We start from the raw sequence: 16,204 nt of genomic DNA, 5'->3' as shown, positions 1-16,204 counted from the left end.
TCCTTGCAATGCTGGCTTAAGATCCCCATCACCTTTAATATGTCCCATCCCATGTCCTGGGACCTGAGTGAATAAGCAGAGCTGTACGAACTCCTGCGATCATAAAAGTGGAAAATCAAGAAAAGCACTTTCTCTCTTTGAATGGAGGAGGTCATTCATTTTCACATACAGTAGTATAATCCCATTAAAGTCTAATAGAAAAGAAATTACATGGGCTGCTATATCCTGAAAATTAAATACAAATTAGGAGCAAAAAAAAAAACGCATAAAGAAACAAAGAAATCGCTGTACAATTTCCTTAATACTTGCACAATTTGGATGAACAATCTTCATTCATTCACACAGTTTAGTATAAATATAAAACAAGGCACCCCCTTAAGCATTTTTAGTAACAAATTAAACATTTGCGTTTTTTAGTGTGCAGAGAGGCTTAGCATTCGCGCAGCTTCAAAACCAAAGTACAGCCTCAAGGGAAGCCTCTCCGCTGACAAATTAATACCTTAGAGAATAGAGCTGAATGGTGGCAATGAACTCATTTGTTCCCCCAATAATGAAGAATGACTCTTTCTTTACCACATCTGTGACTGTTGCCATGGTGACCCAGACTTACCTCATTGCTTCTCGAAGTGCTCCTCGCTCACCAAGAGTCGTGTGCTTGATGTCATCAAAATTATTTTCCAGCTTCTCACAGTTCTGCAACAACAATAATAAAAAAAACCAGGAGAATCCACATTAAAAAAGCGGAATTTCCAAGTTGGGTGAAGCCCTCATTCTAGTTAGATAAATTGCCCACATTCACTCTCAGTGCAAACATAGCTGATTATATTGATTACATATTCACACAAATTACTCATTTTTGCTTTTAATTGCATAGGAGTAATTAAAAATGACACTGTGAACTCAGCAACAAAGTACGCATGAAGCTTATGATATGGTTGCCATGGCAATTCTCTTATCAACATTCCATAATGTGAGAGATAAAATTTCCTCCTATCGGTTTTGTTCCCGCAACCCAAGCAAGAAGAACAAATGTGTATTATCTTTTTTGTGTGTGTCATTTTCCAATGAAAGAGGTGCCATCAGATAGACCCAATAAAGATGCATATGTTTATTGCATGCGAAGGAAATGCCTTAAATATAACGATAACGAATCATGTTTTGTACTGATTCAGCGGGAGCAAGTGTCCAGGAAGACCAAAAACTCTAAATTCCAAAAGTTATTACAGAGCACCTGATTTGCTGATACTGCCACCAACTAACTTTATTTCATTTAAACATACACACACACTTGAAAGCAAGATGCAATAAATCTGATGAGTGAAGAGAAAGCTCTGTAAGGCCCTGTCTGGACAGTACCTCTAAAGCAGTATCACACCAGTTTAAACGAGGCTCCCCCCCCCCAAGAATCCCAGGAGCTGTGGTCTGTCAATGGTGCTGAGACCGTTTCCCTCACAGTGCTACAGTTCCCAAAGTTCCCTGGAAAGAGGAATTTATTATTAAACCACTCTGAGAACTGGAACTTCTTGAGGGTAATAAGGGTCTCCTTTTGCGATGAGATCCTAGAGTTTGACATTACAGAGCAACACTGCTCCCCATCCCAAAACATAATCAGACTCTCAGGTATGAGCAGAAAATCAATGTTTAATGATTTCAGGTACACTGTAGAATTATTGCAGAAACAGAGAACGGCTATAACCCCTTCATAAACAAGCAAACATGATCTCCCCTAATCAGAATATGTATGTATGGTATATTTGCAATACGGATCTTCATAATAATCCCCAGAAAATTTCCAATCTCCTCTCTTCAGTATTAAAACTGTGGCATTTTATACCATATCATATCATATATCATATGATAGCTATCTACACACATACACACAGATAGAGAGAGTGTGTATATATACACACACACACTGTATATATATCAGTATATATATCAGTAAACGAGGAGAATTAAGACTAAAAGAGCTTATCCTTTATTTCTTATTTATTTATTATTAAATATTAAACATTTCATTAAATTTTAAAAAATTAAATATTATTTATTTATTTATCTAATCTCACTGTATACAAGTTGTACAAGTGACAATAAAGTATTTCAATACACACACACACACACACACACACACACAAAACCAAAAAAAACCCACAAACATATATATATGATAAATTTGTATGCTTTGCAGCCCTATAAAGTTTCCATAACTGTAAACTATGAGTGACATCTAAAATGAGTCTTGAAATGAATAGGTGACATCCTAGACATGTACAAGAAAAGCAAACTACTGCATGGATTGCAAGTTTCAACAAGGCCTCATTCTCAAGACGGCTTCTTTGGATGGCAGCAACATGGAGAGAAAAGTCATTTGGAAGGTTTGGAGTGAGACACGTCACAGTTCTAAGGCGCTTGGAAATCCTTCCTGTGGCCACCATTCATGACCCCCTTCAAACTTAGGAGCCCGATTGCACTCAACAGATTCAGTGTGAGAGAAACATTTGCCCCTATGGGTTCGGGACAGTCTACATGGTTTATTCAGGCAGTGAAACTGAACAGGCCATCCCTGTCAGCTCACCAGTTTAATGAGTTGAGGTTTTATGCTGCGAAATAGCAAAATCTTTGAAGAAGGGGTGGCACCTTAAGTCCAGCAACCTTATTATTCCTATCCCTTTTTTTTACTAATGGAAGGCAATGACAGCACCTTACAAAATGAAGAACATCTAAGCAGAAGCACATCAATAATAATCCGAGCTAGAAAATCAAGCATTGAAACAGCCCAGATTGTGAAAACGTAAAACAAAACAAAAACCCAATGCAGCTTTTTAAAGCAGTCAACAATAATCTCAAAGCTAGGAGCCACAATTATATTTTCAAAGCAAATTAAAACAAAAGGGTCTTTGCAAGCCTGGCCCTACCATTTAGTTAATTTGGGATATCATGGAAGGGCAGAAAATTGCTCCATGGATTATTATCTTTGTATTCTTACTGCCAAGAAGGCAGAGAGAGAGACACACGTGATATTCTGTCCCATTTTTTGCAAAAATAGTTTGGCCAGCTGTGGGCACTATACATCTTCACCTCAGCAGGGGAAAGGGTGCCATTTATTCCTCTATCGCAGGCAGCAAAATTTCTCAGGCGAGCTCTCGTCTTCAGTCATTACCCCCAACCAACCAACAAAGGAGTGAGGTGGGAAATTTCAACTGTCAAGGAGTTCCACAGCCTCCATGCTGCCCCTGAAAATATCCTGTCTGAAAAAAGGTGCTGCTATTTACATTTTGGAAATACACAAGTTTATTTAAAGTTATTGATTAAAACAACAACAACAGAATTTAACAACAGCAAAAGATCTGAAACTGGTTGATAGCTCTGAAACATTTCTCCGCAAATTTTAGTACAGCAACCCAAAAACATCCATAAGGCGTCTTCCCATTTCTATTCCTTTATTTGCGTTTTATGATTCTTTATAAAGTGTGTTCTCCCTCATGGAGAGCACAGGTTGCGGGCGGGGCTGACAAGACACCTCACTGTTACTAGGCAAATGGTTTGGCCATCCTGTAAGCAGGGGTGGGCTGTTACTGGGGAAATCTAGATGTTTCCATTTGTTGATTGACAGCCCTATTTGTTAAATACAATGCTCGCAACGAGGAACTTCCTCTTTTCGCTGCTTACTTCGGATCACCCGCCCTCCCTTCCCTAATTTTAGGCTGTTTGCTTGACCTTGCTATGCCTGTCATGGGGTCGTCTGCTTTGGGGCAGGGGCCTGGTAGGAATTTTGTCCATTTGGCTGATTAGTGTGTGCCACTTAGTTTTTGCCTACTGCGTAGCAAATCGTCACAACTTGTAAGGCTTGCGGTTAGGCATTGGTCTTGGAATTGGTTGGTGGAGGGATATGGATTCGGCTGTGCCTGCCCCTCCAAAATGCTGCTGGTGGTGGAGGGGTATGGATTCGGCTGTGCCTGCCCCTCCAAAATGCTGCTGCTGCTGCTGAAGGGTTTTACTGTTAAAGGAACCCAGGGGCTCCCCCATGCTTTTGTCCGAAACCCCCTGGCAAGGGGCTAGGGCCACGCAAGCCCCTGGGAGCATGCTGGGGAGAGGTGAGGCATGGTTCCCAGTCCCATCTCTCTCCCCAGGTGACTTATCCTTCCTGACTTCGCGGGGGGGTGCGAATGTCAGAGCTGTCCCCGTGCGGGGGCAGTTAGTGCTACCAATGCCTAAGCAACCACTCACATTGCTGTAATTTGAATAAAGCTGTGGCCAAAATTATGCCAAAAACCTTAAACAAAAATTAAGTGTCAATTGTGTTTTTCTTTGGGGGGGGGGGTGTCTTGGGGACCTCGACGCGCAATATTTAGACACATGGTCCAATCTGTGTTCTAAATGTGTTCTGCCTAGAAGAAGATGGTACACACGTATTTACATAATGTCACCCACTCTGCCAATCCTGCAGCCATTTCCTAATGATGCCCTGTCTTTGGCTATTGTGAAATTATGACAGATAACTCGGTTCTTTAAAAGACAAACATGAATGAAAATAATTACCCAAGCCCCTTTATATCACTTTATTAAAAAGGCCTTATCAACTTGCCCAGCTAACGTCAAAATTAGCTTGTTATAACTTTTGAGATAATGCTACAGACATTTTAATATACACTATTAAACATCATGCTACTCTACTGACACTGCTAAGACATAATTACCAAATCAGCAAAGGATATTTGAAGCAAGGCTGTGTTAGGAGTTCTTTTCTTTCATCTCTTTTTCAAGGAATCTGCAAGGCCATTTTTTAAAAAATAAATCACACATTAGTTCTGTCCTCTGTTTAGTCTCATATGTTTTCTGTTCCTCATCAGCAATATATTATTCACCTTTGTAAAGGCTGCAGGAAGACTACTCCTCTGCCTTTACTCTTTGCAACCAGAAGATAGAGTTGGTTCCATTTGACAATATTTAGTGTTTTTTATATTGATGAACAACTATGGCTGCATTTGTGCACAAAGTAATAATATAAAATGCAAAAAAAGCAGCCTGCTGCCTTATTGAATTCTCAAACATACTGGAGAAAAAACCTTCCTGAGAGAGTTGACGCAAGAAACAGTTTTCAAAACTAGGTAGTGACAAGTTATTCCAAGGACTATTTTGTAAAGAATAACACCAACAACGAAACCCTCTGCAGTCTTCTACCCTAAGGCATAATAGCACCAATGGTAAAAAGAAGCAGGAGGAGGCATCTCTAAATCAAACTAAACACTCAGTCTGAAATTGTTTCATTGGGGCAAAAAGTTGCAAAAGACTGGTGACATTTAAAGCAACTGCAACAGCCACGAACCGGTGCAGATACAACAACAGAGTCATTTCAGAAGGTTGCAAATCTGACAGCTCGTGTAAGGAGGAATAAACATGGCCTGACTCCATTCTTCTCTATGGATCAAAAAAAGAGAGCATCCTACATGTTGTCACAACTGTCCCCATAATTTACTTTTGTTGACCACCACCATTCAAATGCATTCATTTGAGGTAAAAACGCCATAATGCACAGAAAAAGTCTATTCCACTCTTCTGGTTTCCTGTTCCACAAACCTCCTTCTTATGTAGCTCCATCCAGTTCCAACATGTGCAGCGGTAAACAGGGAGGATATTTACACACACACTGCCCAAGCTGTACTATCCTTACTCACCTAAAATTGAAAGTTTCTAACATGAACGGGAACTAGAATGTGCAGGTGTCAGAAGGGACCAGGGGCAGGTGCTATCTCAGTTCTCTACTGTGTGTACACAACTCTGCATGTACTAGATTCAGGTAGGTAGCCGTGTTGGTCTGATGCAGTCGAAATAAATAAAAAAATTGTCCAGTAGCACCCGTATGTATATAGGATTCTGATACTGTACACAGCTGGCTAAGTCCTCTCCTCTCCAGAGTTTTTCCTAAGCAAACTGAGACTGTGCCTGTGTGAAGCTAACTTCTCTGCCTCTTCATGCCGCTCCTGGTTCTGGGAGACTAGGGAAAGGGGCATTTGTCACAGCAGGACACCTGTGCTTCTTCACCAGCTGGACTCATCTCTGCCTCTTGGCCTCCCTCCTCTCCTGCTTCAGCCTCTGCCTCTGATTCTGGACTTCTGATCTCTGCCACAGATTCCTCCTGCTCACTAAGCCCTGTTACTTCTTCAGCTTATGACACCTCCTCCCAGTCTTCTCCCTCTGACCACTCAACATTGTCCCACTACCAATCCCCACGCTCTCAGCCTTCTTCCCTTGGGGGTTCCCCAACTGGTTCCTCCCACCATTCCTTTGCGTCCAACCAGTCTGTGACGTGATGCCAATCCACAGGCAGGTTACTGGGGGAAGGGTGGGGTGTTTCAACAGCAAGCCACACATTCATCATCATGCCTAACTTGGCCCTATGACACTTCCAAGACAAGGAGATAAAAAGTAATTAATTCCCAGTTTTTAACAGCAATTAAAGTAGAAAATGAAAACACAGGCGGAGGGGGACGTTTTGGTGGCTTTCTGCCAAGTTATTTCCTGCGGGTCTCGATAAGGTCTAAAAGTTTCAACTGTGGTGGAATAATTATACAGTATTTATATCTTATCTCTCTTAACAGTTCTGTAATGCTGTATGATACCAAACCACACAACTGTGAGAGGTTTATGATAGCAAAGCAAATACAACAGAGAAACAATTACAAAGTGAAAAGTAAATGTTGGGGGTGTCAGAGAGAAAAGTCACTAAAAGTTGTGGTCCGTTTGCCTAGGACAGAGAATGCAATGCTGAAATTAGGTTTGGTGGGGAGATTGGGATTTTAAGAAAGATCATTTCACAACAAATGAGTTAAATGTATACAAATATTGTATTTTTGCATACAAAAACACAGCATACACCCAATTATCCACCATAGGCACATGTGTCTAGTTGTCCACTGTTGGAGTCAAATGTTATTTTCTTATTTCACCAGGCTTTCGGGATATTTTAATTTTGTCAGTTGTGGTTTTAGTTTGGACTGTTTTATTTTGGCTTTTAATTCTTCCGTTTTGAGATTTTGATGTTCTGAGACCTTGCTAGAGCCCAAAGACAGTACAATAGACGCTCAGGTTGCGAACGTGATCCATGTGGGAGGTGCGTTCACAACCCGCGGCATTCGCAACCCGCAGCGCCTCGTCTGCGCACGCATGGATTGTGATTCAGCACTTCTGCGCATGCACAACCGCCAAAACCCAGAAGTTATCCATTCCGTAACCCAAAAAAACACAACCTGAAGTGTCTGTAACCCAAGGTATGACTGTATTAAAGTGCAGTGTTTTAAAAAAAGAAAAGGAAAAAAAGGTTCCAGTATTTACTATGAAGTTGTTACAGTAAGTGCCACACTTTTAACGGGGGGGGGGGGGGAGTGCCAGTAAAAAGCACACCTAAAACATATTAAATAGATAAAAATGTTATATGTCCACATGGACTGATGTACATCATTCCCACTGGTTCAGCAGCAGGGACGAGAAAGTCATTGGCCAGTGTAAGATTTAGGAGGTTTGAGCCGTCTCCATACACAGCGTGCTGAGTCAAAGGGGTGCAAAATAATGATAACAACAAAACCTATATTTATATGGGTATCTACTGAGAAGATCCTTAAAACCGCAACTGTACCAAAAGAAATCATTGTGAAACTAAGAAATATTGGGGGAAAGGCACAAAAAATCGTCTTCACACAGGGTGCCATATTACCAAATTCCACCCCTGCAGTGTTCCCCCAGATTTTGTGGCACTACAACCCCCTCAACCCACACCAGGAAGGCCAACTGCTGGTTGCCAGGTACATCTTCCTTTATGAAGACATGTCTTCTTCTTAAAGAGCTGTGTCGAATACAGGCAACCCACCATTGATGCAGTGGTTACGTTACAAGGCACTGTGCGTTCAAGTGAAATCAGGTATATTTGAAACTCCTTTGAAAAAGCCTGCAAACACCCCATTTCCAGCCCCACCCCTTTCTGTGACATTTTCAGGTCACTTCCAGGTTCAGTGCAATGCACATGTGCATGGTTGAACATGTGCACAGTTGCACACATATTAAACGTGTGTACAGTCATATCTCATGTTACGTTTGCTTCAGGTTGTGCATTTTCAGGTTGTGTCCCCCAGTGACCCGGAAGTACCGGAAAGGATTATTTCCAGGTTTCGCCGCTCGCGCATGCGCAGACACACAAAATGATGTCACGCGCATGCGCAGAAGCAGCGAATTGCGAGCCGCAGACGTGGGTTGCGTTCTGCTCATGTTGCAAACGGGCCTCCAGAACTGATCCCATTCGCAACCAGAGGTCCACTGTAAATGGTAAGGGGGGTGCCCTATACGAAGGCACAATTTGATGAATTCACCACAATTTGATGAAGTTTTTCAAAGCCAAAATGCAAAAGCTTGAGCTACGGTGCTGGTGACAATGCCCCCCCCCCCATAGATCAACTATCCCTTAGAGAGAAATGCCTAAGGAGAAAAGAACACCCAGAACCCAGTTTGGATTCCACTAAATCTGTAACTAAGGTAAGCAACAGAATTAATCGCCAGCCTTGCTCGTATAAAGGGATACCACATTTTCCTTTACCTCTGCTCCCGCCCCGCCTTGCAAAAAGGCTTGTGAATTCCAGCCAGTGCAAGGGAGTGACTCAGCTAATGACCGGCCATTTTTCAAAGAGAGCCATTATCATTTCTTGTTTGTCTCTCCGCATACTCCTGTGTAATCCAAGATCTTAAAAACACAAGGCACAGTTCTAAGCTCATTAACCCTGCAGGAGCTTCTTACATTACCATCTTAACTGCAGATGAAGTATTAACACCATCTCACATTACCCTTTACACACACAGAGAGAAAAACACAAACACACACTTTCGTTTCATGGCACGGGGGGAGGGGGGAGTTGTGCTCCACATTGCAGCTGCTCCAGTCATCCATCAGTATTGTCCATCCTTCCCTAAAAGCCAATGCTGAGTGTGGAAAACAGCCACAACCGCTGCATGGGCTCCAAGACTTCTGGCATTGCCTTTCCAGTTCTTCAAAGGTAATGTGATAAAAGGGCCTGAGTAATATTTTGACCCACTGACATCCAGATTGGGGGTGCATTCTTTTACACGCTGGAAGCTTGGCGCTGATTAGTTCTAATGAAATAAGAACTAGCCGTGATGGCTATGTGCCAGAGGCGCTAGCTTGCGAAAGCAATGGGGGGGGGGAAGCAACGTTGAGTGCATGACGTCAGGAGGAGCCAAACAGGGTGACCATGCGACTTAATTGTCGGCAGCACCTCCTCTTTGCTGCTTCGCCCCTCCTTCCCCTCTGTGGCAGGAAGAAGAGGAGGAGTTATGTTGTACAAGCGTCCTGCAAGCGGTGTTGGTTGGGGGGGGGTTAGAATGGCAGGTGCAAGCACAGGCACCTGGGCTTCAGCCCAGAGCAACAAAAAACCAGAAATGAAAGGACCATCAGCATTGGATGCTAATGGCAGCATAGCTGCCACTTTGAGACTGTGGCAGATTCAGTCCTGGGCCATCCCAGAGGTTCAGGTAACTGGGAAATGTCTAATAGTGTTGACCTCTGAAACCAGGCCTCCATTATTTATATACCACAGTTCTAACAAGCTGCCCAGAGTTTTGTCAAAAATAGAACACAAAATGTTAATCACACACCAAAATCAGTATCATACACACACACACACACACACACACACACACACACACACACACACTCTTTTTGATAAAGGTAGCTTTCGTTAGAAAACACATCATTCTGGGAGCAAATACTGTGCTAAGTAGAGGTTTTCATTTACAAGTGTTATTTAGTCATAAGCCTTCAAAGTATGGAGATCAGATTTCTGGGAAGGTTTCCTGGGTGCTTCATAAATTATTTCAGCAAACAAGGATAAACAGAGCAATTTACATCAGGGCCCTCAGAGGGAGTTGATGGCTTTCTTGGTGGCCTGCTGAGACCAGTGTGTAAGATGCTTTGTGTACAAAGTCATTTACCGTATTTTTCGCACCATTGGACGCACCGGACCATAGGACGCACCGGATCATAGGAGGGGGAGAACAGGGAAAAATTTTTTTTTCTTGTTCTCTCCCTCTAAAACAAGGTGCGTTCAAGGTACCTATTTTTTTTGGGGGGGGGAGTAAAGAAAAAAAAATTCCCTCCCCAGGCACGGGGCAGGCGCGGGGGAAGCCCGAGCTTCCCCCGACCCCAGCCCCCAGAACAGCCTGCTATCCGCAAGCCTAGGGAACCGAGCCGGTCTCCCCAGGCTTGTGGAGAGGTGCGCGAAGCCCAGGCGCGCTCTTCAGTGCGCACCAGGCTTCGGAATGCAGGCAGCTCCGCGCCACCCTCCCGAGCCCCGCACGGCTTCACGCCGGGATCGGGAGGGTGGCGCGGAGCTGCAGGAAGCCCTGGGGTGCAGGCAGCTCCGCGCCACCCTCCGGAGCCCCGCGCAGCTTCGCGCCGGGATCGGGAGGGTGGCGCGGAGCTGCAGGAAGCCCTGGGGCGCAGGCAGCTCCGCGCCACCCTCCGGAGCCCCGCGCAGCTTCGCGCCGGGATCGGGAGGGTGGCGCGGAGCTGCAGGAAGCCCTGGGGCGCAGGCAGCTCCGCGCCACCCTCCGGATCCCCGCGCGGCTTCGCACCGGGATCGGGAGGGTGGCGCGGAGCTGCAGGAAGCCCTGGGGCGCAGGCAGCTCCGCGCCACCCTCCGGAGCCCCGCGCAGCTTCGCGCCGGGATCGGGAGGGTGGCGCGGAGCTGCAGGAAGCCCTGGAGCGCAGGCAGCTCCGTGCCACCCTCCGGAGCCCCGCGCGGCTTCGCGCCGGGATCGGGAGGGTGGCGCGGAGCTGCAAGAAGCCCTGGAGCTCAGGCAGCTCCGCGCTACCCTCCGGAGCCCCGCGCGGCTTCGCGCCGGGATCCGGAGGGTGGCGAGGAGCTGCAGGAAGCCCGGGAAAGCCTGCATTCGCTCCATAGGACGCACACACATTTCCCCTTCATTTTTGGAGGGGAAAAAGTGCGTCCTATAGAGCGAAAAATACGGTACATCTGCTCTGACTTTGACTCCACATTGGTGGCACCAACTGATGCATTCTGGGCATCTGTCTCTCTCCTGTTGCGATGGGTCTTTTTTCGACTTGGGCTGCCTGGGGAGATGGGCAGGCTTCTGAAGCCTGAAGCTGGCTACATGTCCATTCTGGCTAATTAAGGCTGCTGGAGATGGACTGGCCCAGTGCATGAAGATTCTGATTAATTCTTCCCTAAGGGTGGGTGATATACCCAGGGGCGTATGAAGTGGGGAGGCAGAGGGCCATCCCAGGTGCCACTCAAGGGGGTGACAAGATGGCCCCTGCCTCCCCCCAGCTGTAGAGTGGCCAAGGGCTCATGCGGCAGCCCGAACAGAGTGTGCATGTGCGGCATCCCATAGGGACTGAGCATGTGCTGCATCCCGCATGGTCGCTGCGCATGAGCACTCCGTACGGGCTGCCACACATGAACAGTCCGTATGGGAATGCCCTGCACCGGGCGCCAGAGAGGGTTCCTCCGCCACTGGATATACCATCATCTAGCTGACAAACCAAACTTAAAGGACCACCTCTTCCACGCAGTGTACATGCCCCTCCTGGTGAAAGAAAGTCCTTTTTGCGTTTGGCATCTTTCTGAGGTATGGCTGGTGGGACAGAATGAGAAGCCTCTTGCTTTTGTGATGTTCAGAAGGAGGGAAATTCATTTGTCCTTTTTTGCTGGCATTTCACCATCGACTGAAGACCTTAACTCTTCCAAAGAGCTCTAGATGTATCTGCTTTTCAATTAAATTTGTCCTTTTGACTACTGTATTCTCCACATGATTCTCACCAGCTGCCTTTTTGTATATATTTTAATTATAAATTTGATTACTGCTGTATTTTCTTTTTTTATTTTTATCTATTAATCTTATGTATGCCACCTTTTAGAAATGAAAAAGTGGGTCTAAATCTTTAAATAAATAAAATAATCTGAATACATCTTCAAGCCGTTTACATCAATTAATTTAGTTCTAATCCAGAACCTAATTAACGGCACCAGTGTGATGGGCGTTCAGTTTCTGGGCTTAACTGCAAGTTAAACATGTAGATCTAAAACCGTTTGCTGTACAGTATGTAAAAAGCTATCTGAAAACAAGAAATAATCGCCAACATTCTTGAGCACACAGAGCATCTGCTTTTAAGCAATTCCCAGTTTCCTGGGGAAGTAAATGTGGTTTGACCCACGTATGGGCATCATCTCAGAAATAAAATCTATTCTGCATGTTTAGGGATAGCTGCTGTGCTCCACTGGCTTGGAATGCATTCACTTCTAGTGACATACATATATTTGTGCTATAATTGTAATTCCCTCCCCCCCCCCCCCAGTCTTTTTTGCTCACACTTCTCCATGCATGCCCCCGTTCCAGGATCAAAGGTCACAGATAGGAACAAACATGTGCTGTGTTTTGTGCTTCATTCTACTGTGGCTCCTTAATTTTGCAATATTATCTCTTTGGATAAGTATCTTTTTTCCATCTTGAGAAACTCATATTGCGATGGTTTGCTGCTTTATTTCTAGTTGTAAAATCTGACATTTATTATTATTTTAGATAGGTTCCCTGCCAATTATTGAAGGTACCTGCTTTCTTATTCCTTTAATCTCTGCTGCCACCAAATATCTAAATACTGTATTCCTTTATTCACCTATTTGCACTCAGTAGCAGGGTCTAGGCTATGTTTAGTTTGGGTTCAGAACCATGGGTTGGCATAATGGGTATGAGCCACAAGCAGTCTTGGATTCACACTACCTTGTATTCACAGAGCCAGTGTGGTGTAGTGGTTAAGAGCGGTAGATTCGTAATCTGGGGAACTGGGTTCACATCCCCGCTCCTCCACACGCAGCTGCTGGGTGACCTTGGGCTAGTCACACTTCTTTGAAGTCTCTCAGCCTCACTCACCTCACAGAGTGTTTGTTGTGGGGGAGGAAGGGAAAGGAGAATGTTAGCCGCTTTGAGACTCCTTAAAGGGAGTGAAAGGTGGGGTATCAAATCCAAACTCTTCTCTTCTTCTTTTCCTTTGTGCATGAGAAGACTGAAAATTTCCACTCTGGGTTTTGAATAAACCATGTTTCCTATTATGCCTTCTCTTGAAACTGGTTTTTTTCCCTCAGTTTGGTTCTAACAAACTCCCCCAACCTTCATTGTTTCTTTTGGGATGGGATATAACTGGATTAATCTTTGGGAGTAAGCAAAACCTAAGAACTGTTGGGAGCAGGGCAGCAGGGTTTACAAAAAATATTTGACTTCCTACCCTGATATACAAAGGTGAAGACATCTGTACATCGCAATGTTTAGCTGGTTATATATCAATGTTGAAAACCAGATATTGCCAGAGGGGTTTTCCAGCCAGAACTTACCGGAATTCAGTTCCGGCACCTCTCAGGTGGATGCCATTGTCACTCTAAGAGAACAAGGGAGGTGTTCATGGTGAGTTCTGGCAACTTTTTTTCTAGAAAAATAGAACTGGCTATCGTCCAGCCCTAGTAGTTCCAGTTTCACATTATCTGGTACCCAATGTTTGCCTGAGACCCAGTAGAGCTGTTGCCAGGCATACTCAGAGGGTTCTGGGCTAGGTGGACTAATAAAGTGGTACCTCGGGTTACATACGCTTCAGGTTACATACGCTTCAGGTTACAGACTCTGCTAACCCAGAAATAGTGCTTCAGGTTAAGAACTTTGCTTCAGGATGAGAAGAGAATTCGTGCTCTAGCGGTGCAGCAGCAGCAGGAGGCCCCATTAGCTAAAGTGGTGCTTCAGGTTAAGAACAGTTTCAGGTTAAGTACGGACCTCCGGAACGAATTAAGTACTTAACCCGAGGTACCACTGTAGTCTGACTTGAGATAAGGCAGCATCCTATTTTTAAAGCCACACAAATGAGATGCATGAAGCAGCAGTGAAGAATGCTAATTTTTATGCAGTGGTACCTCGGGTTAAGAACTTAATTCATTCTGGAAGTCCATTCATAACCTGAAACTATTCTTAACCTTAAGCACCACTTTAGCTAATGGGGCCTCCTGCTGCCATCGCACTGACATTGCACGATTTCTGTTCTTATCCTGAAGCAAAGTTCTTAACCCGAGGTACTATTTCTGGGTTAGCGGAGTCTGTAACCTGAAGTGTCTGTAACCCGGAGTACCACCGCACAGTGCCACCCAACATAGGCTTCTTCAGTTCCAACTTTTAGAAGAACAGAGGACCTAGAACTTTCATTCTGAACACCTAATTTGAATTTCAAGAAGGTGCCATCTGTCTCAGCGATGCAACACCCTAAGCCATTCAAGTTTAGAATATGCTTGTGAAAATGTAAGCTTTACAAAGCCATCCTCTTAAAATCTCACTTGTACTCCAAAAGACAATTGTCGCCTTCCAAATAGGATTTATAATTCAACAAGGAGTGTGCTCTTTTTTCCTCTTTATTGATTTGCTTATTGATATTTAGAATGTTAGACATGATAATCACTTGTTATTTTGAGAAGTCTTTGGATTATTTAATCAGCAGAAAACTTTAGAAACAACTGTCTAGTGCTTTATAAACCCACAGCAAAATTATAACAGAAATTTAAAACTGTAATATATTGCTGCAAGGATGATTATTAAGGGAAAACACAGCTGACATTTTCTGATTTATGCACACAATCAGAGATGGAGTCCAAGGACTGTGACATAATTATCTTCATGCTAACCATTTTTGTAAATCTCTCGACAGAATTTTAGCTAATTTTAAAATGCCTTCTGAAGATTAGCTCTTAAAATTGTTGGGGAAAATAACACAACTTATTAGCAAGGGTATAATTGTAAACCTTCCAAATACTCATTGTGAATATCATTTAGACAGTAACTCCTGCTTCAGCAGCTGGTAGAAAAGACTCCAGTTTATGGAATCTTGAAACAACAGAGTGGAATCTAATTAAAGAGGATTACATGCCAAAGAAAAATTATTAAAAAACCAACAACAACCAGACTAATAGACCATTGTTATGAATTTAAAAGCCCCTTCCAGCTTCTTTTTCCCCATGCAAACCTCTGTAACCATAACAAGGGAAGTGTTATTCCCTATAAAATTTGAACTTCCGTTGACTTCTTCTTCTCTTCAGATTCTAGAAAGTCTTCCTCTAATGAAAATGGGACACAATCAGGCATACAAAGGCCTCTCACCAGACATCACTGCTGCTTGCCTTGCCTTCTTGGCTGCAGAGCTGTTCCCCACTACCTGCACAGGGTGCCTTCATACAGTAACAAACCAACACAGGACTCAGGGTGGCCCTGCATCTTACTTTAGAGAGGACCATCATCTGTCTGGTCCAAGTCCAGTTTAAAAATAAGGAACCTTAGGAAAGGAGATAGGGGTCTTGAGTTGCCCATCCACCGTTAGCACCAGGACAGAAGTCTGAGGAGGCATCCATGTGTCAAGGAACTGTCAACAAACCACAAGGCAGGCACACACACGGAAGGCACGGAAGGCAATTAGCTCTGGTCCATCTTAATCCAGCTGAGACATTGCTTAAACTGACCACTAGCTCTGCCATTCCTCCTCTAGCCCTTCACTCTAGGATCCCTCCCAAGTAGATGAAGGCTACATTGAGGGGGCGGGCTCCTCCTCTGGGCCTGTCTGGCCCATTGCTCAGCAACATGCAGGACTTTTCCTTGAGTGGGATGCCAGGGTGGGAGGAGGGCCAGTAGGACTGGGACTATCCTGCTGCTGTGTAGCAGGGCCAACATCTGCCTCCTCTCTGTATGAGTCTGTGACTCTAACCCTATCCTGGAAGGCCCTCCTTCTCCTGATCCCCCTTGAATGCTCAAACCCCCTGCTAGCTTGTCCATTCTACAGACTGCTCTTCAGCGTCCCACCACCAGGATCTAAGCTGTCATTTTCTGTGCCCTCCTTGGGGGGCTCTTGGGCAGGTGGATCCCACCACTCTTCCTCATCCAGCCAGTCCCTGACACCAGGTCACCTGATCACCATCTTCCCCACTATGAAGAGATGTATTTTGTTTCTATTCGGATTTTGCCTATACATCAGTAGATGCCACTTTAAGCAAAACTTTGTCCTCTTTTTGGGTGGTGCATAAGTGGTGACTCTGATAGGTGGTCTCTTCCCCACATGTGCTTTCCCCCACATTACCAGGGTAATAGCTGGAACCTTATGGTCATG

At 44.5% G+C, this 16,204-nt stretch overlaps 1 protein-coding gene across 3 annotated transcripts in view; it reads right to left on the bottom strand.

Moving 5' to 3' along the window:
• The window catches only part of DPYD (dihydropyrimidine dehydrogenase), a 526,421-nt gene that overhangs the window by 457,642 nt on the left and 52,575 nt on the right, over positions 1-16,204 (bottom strand). For all 3 annotated transcript variants that reach the window (XM_081008554.1, XM_081008553.1, XM_081008555.1), the window contains exon 3: positions 611-693. In XM_081008554.1, coding sequence (XP_080864680.1) covers positions 611-693 — 83 coding nt within the window. The remainder of the gene's footprint in view (positions 1-610; positions 694-16,204) is intronic.

Source organism: Podarcis pityusensis, assembly GCF_964106645.2.
Source record: "Podarcis pityusensis genome assembly, chromosome: 6".
NCBI classification, from domain to species: Eukaryota; Metazoa; Chordata; class Lepidosauria; order Squamata; family Lacertidae; genus Podarcis; species Podarcis pityusensis.
This window is presented reverse-complemented; position numbering and strand designations above follow the sequence as displayed.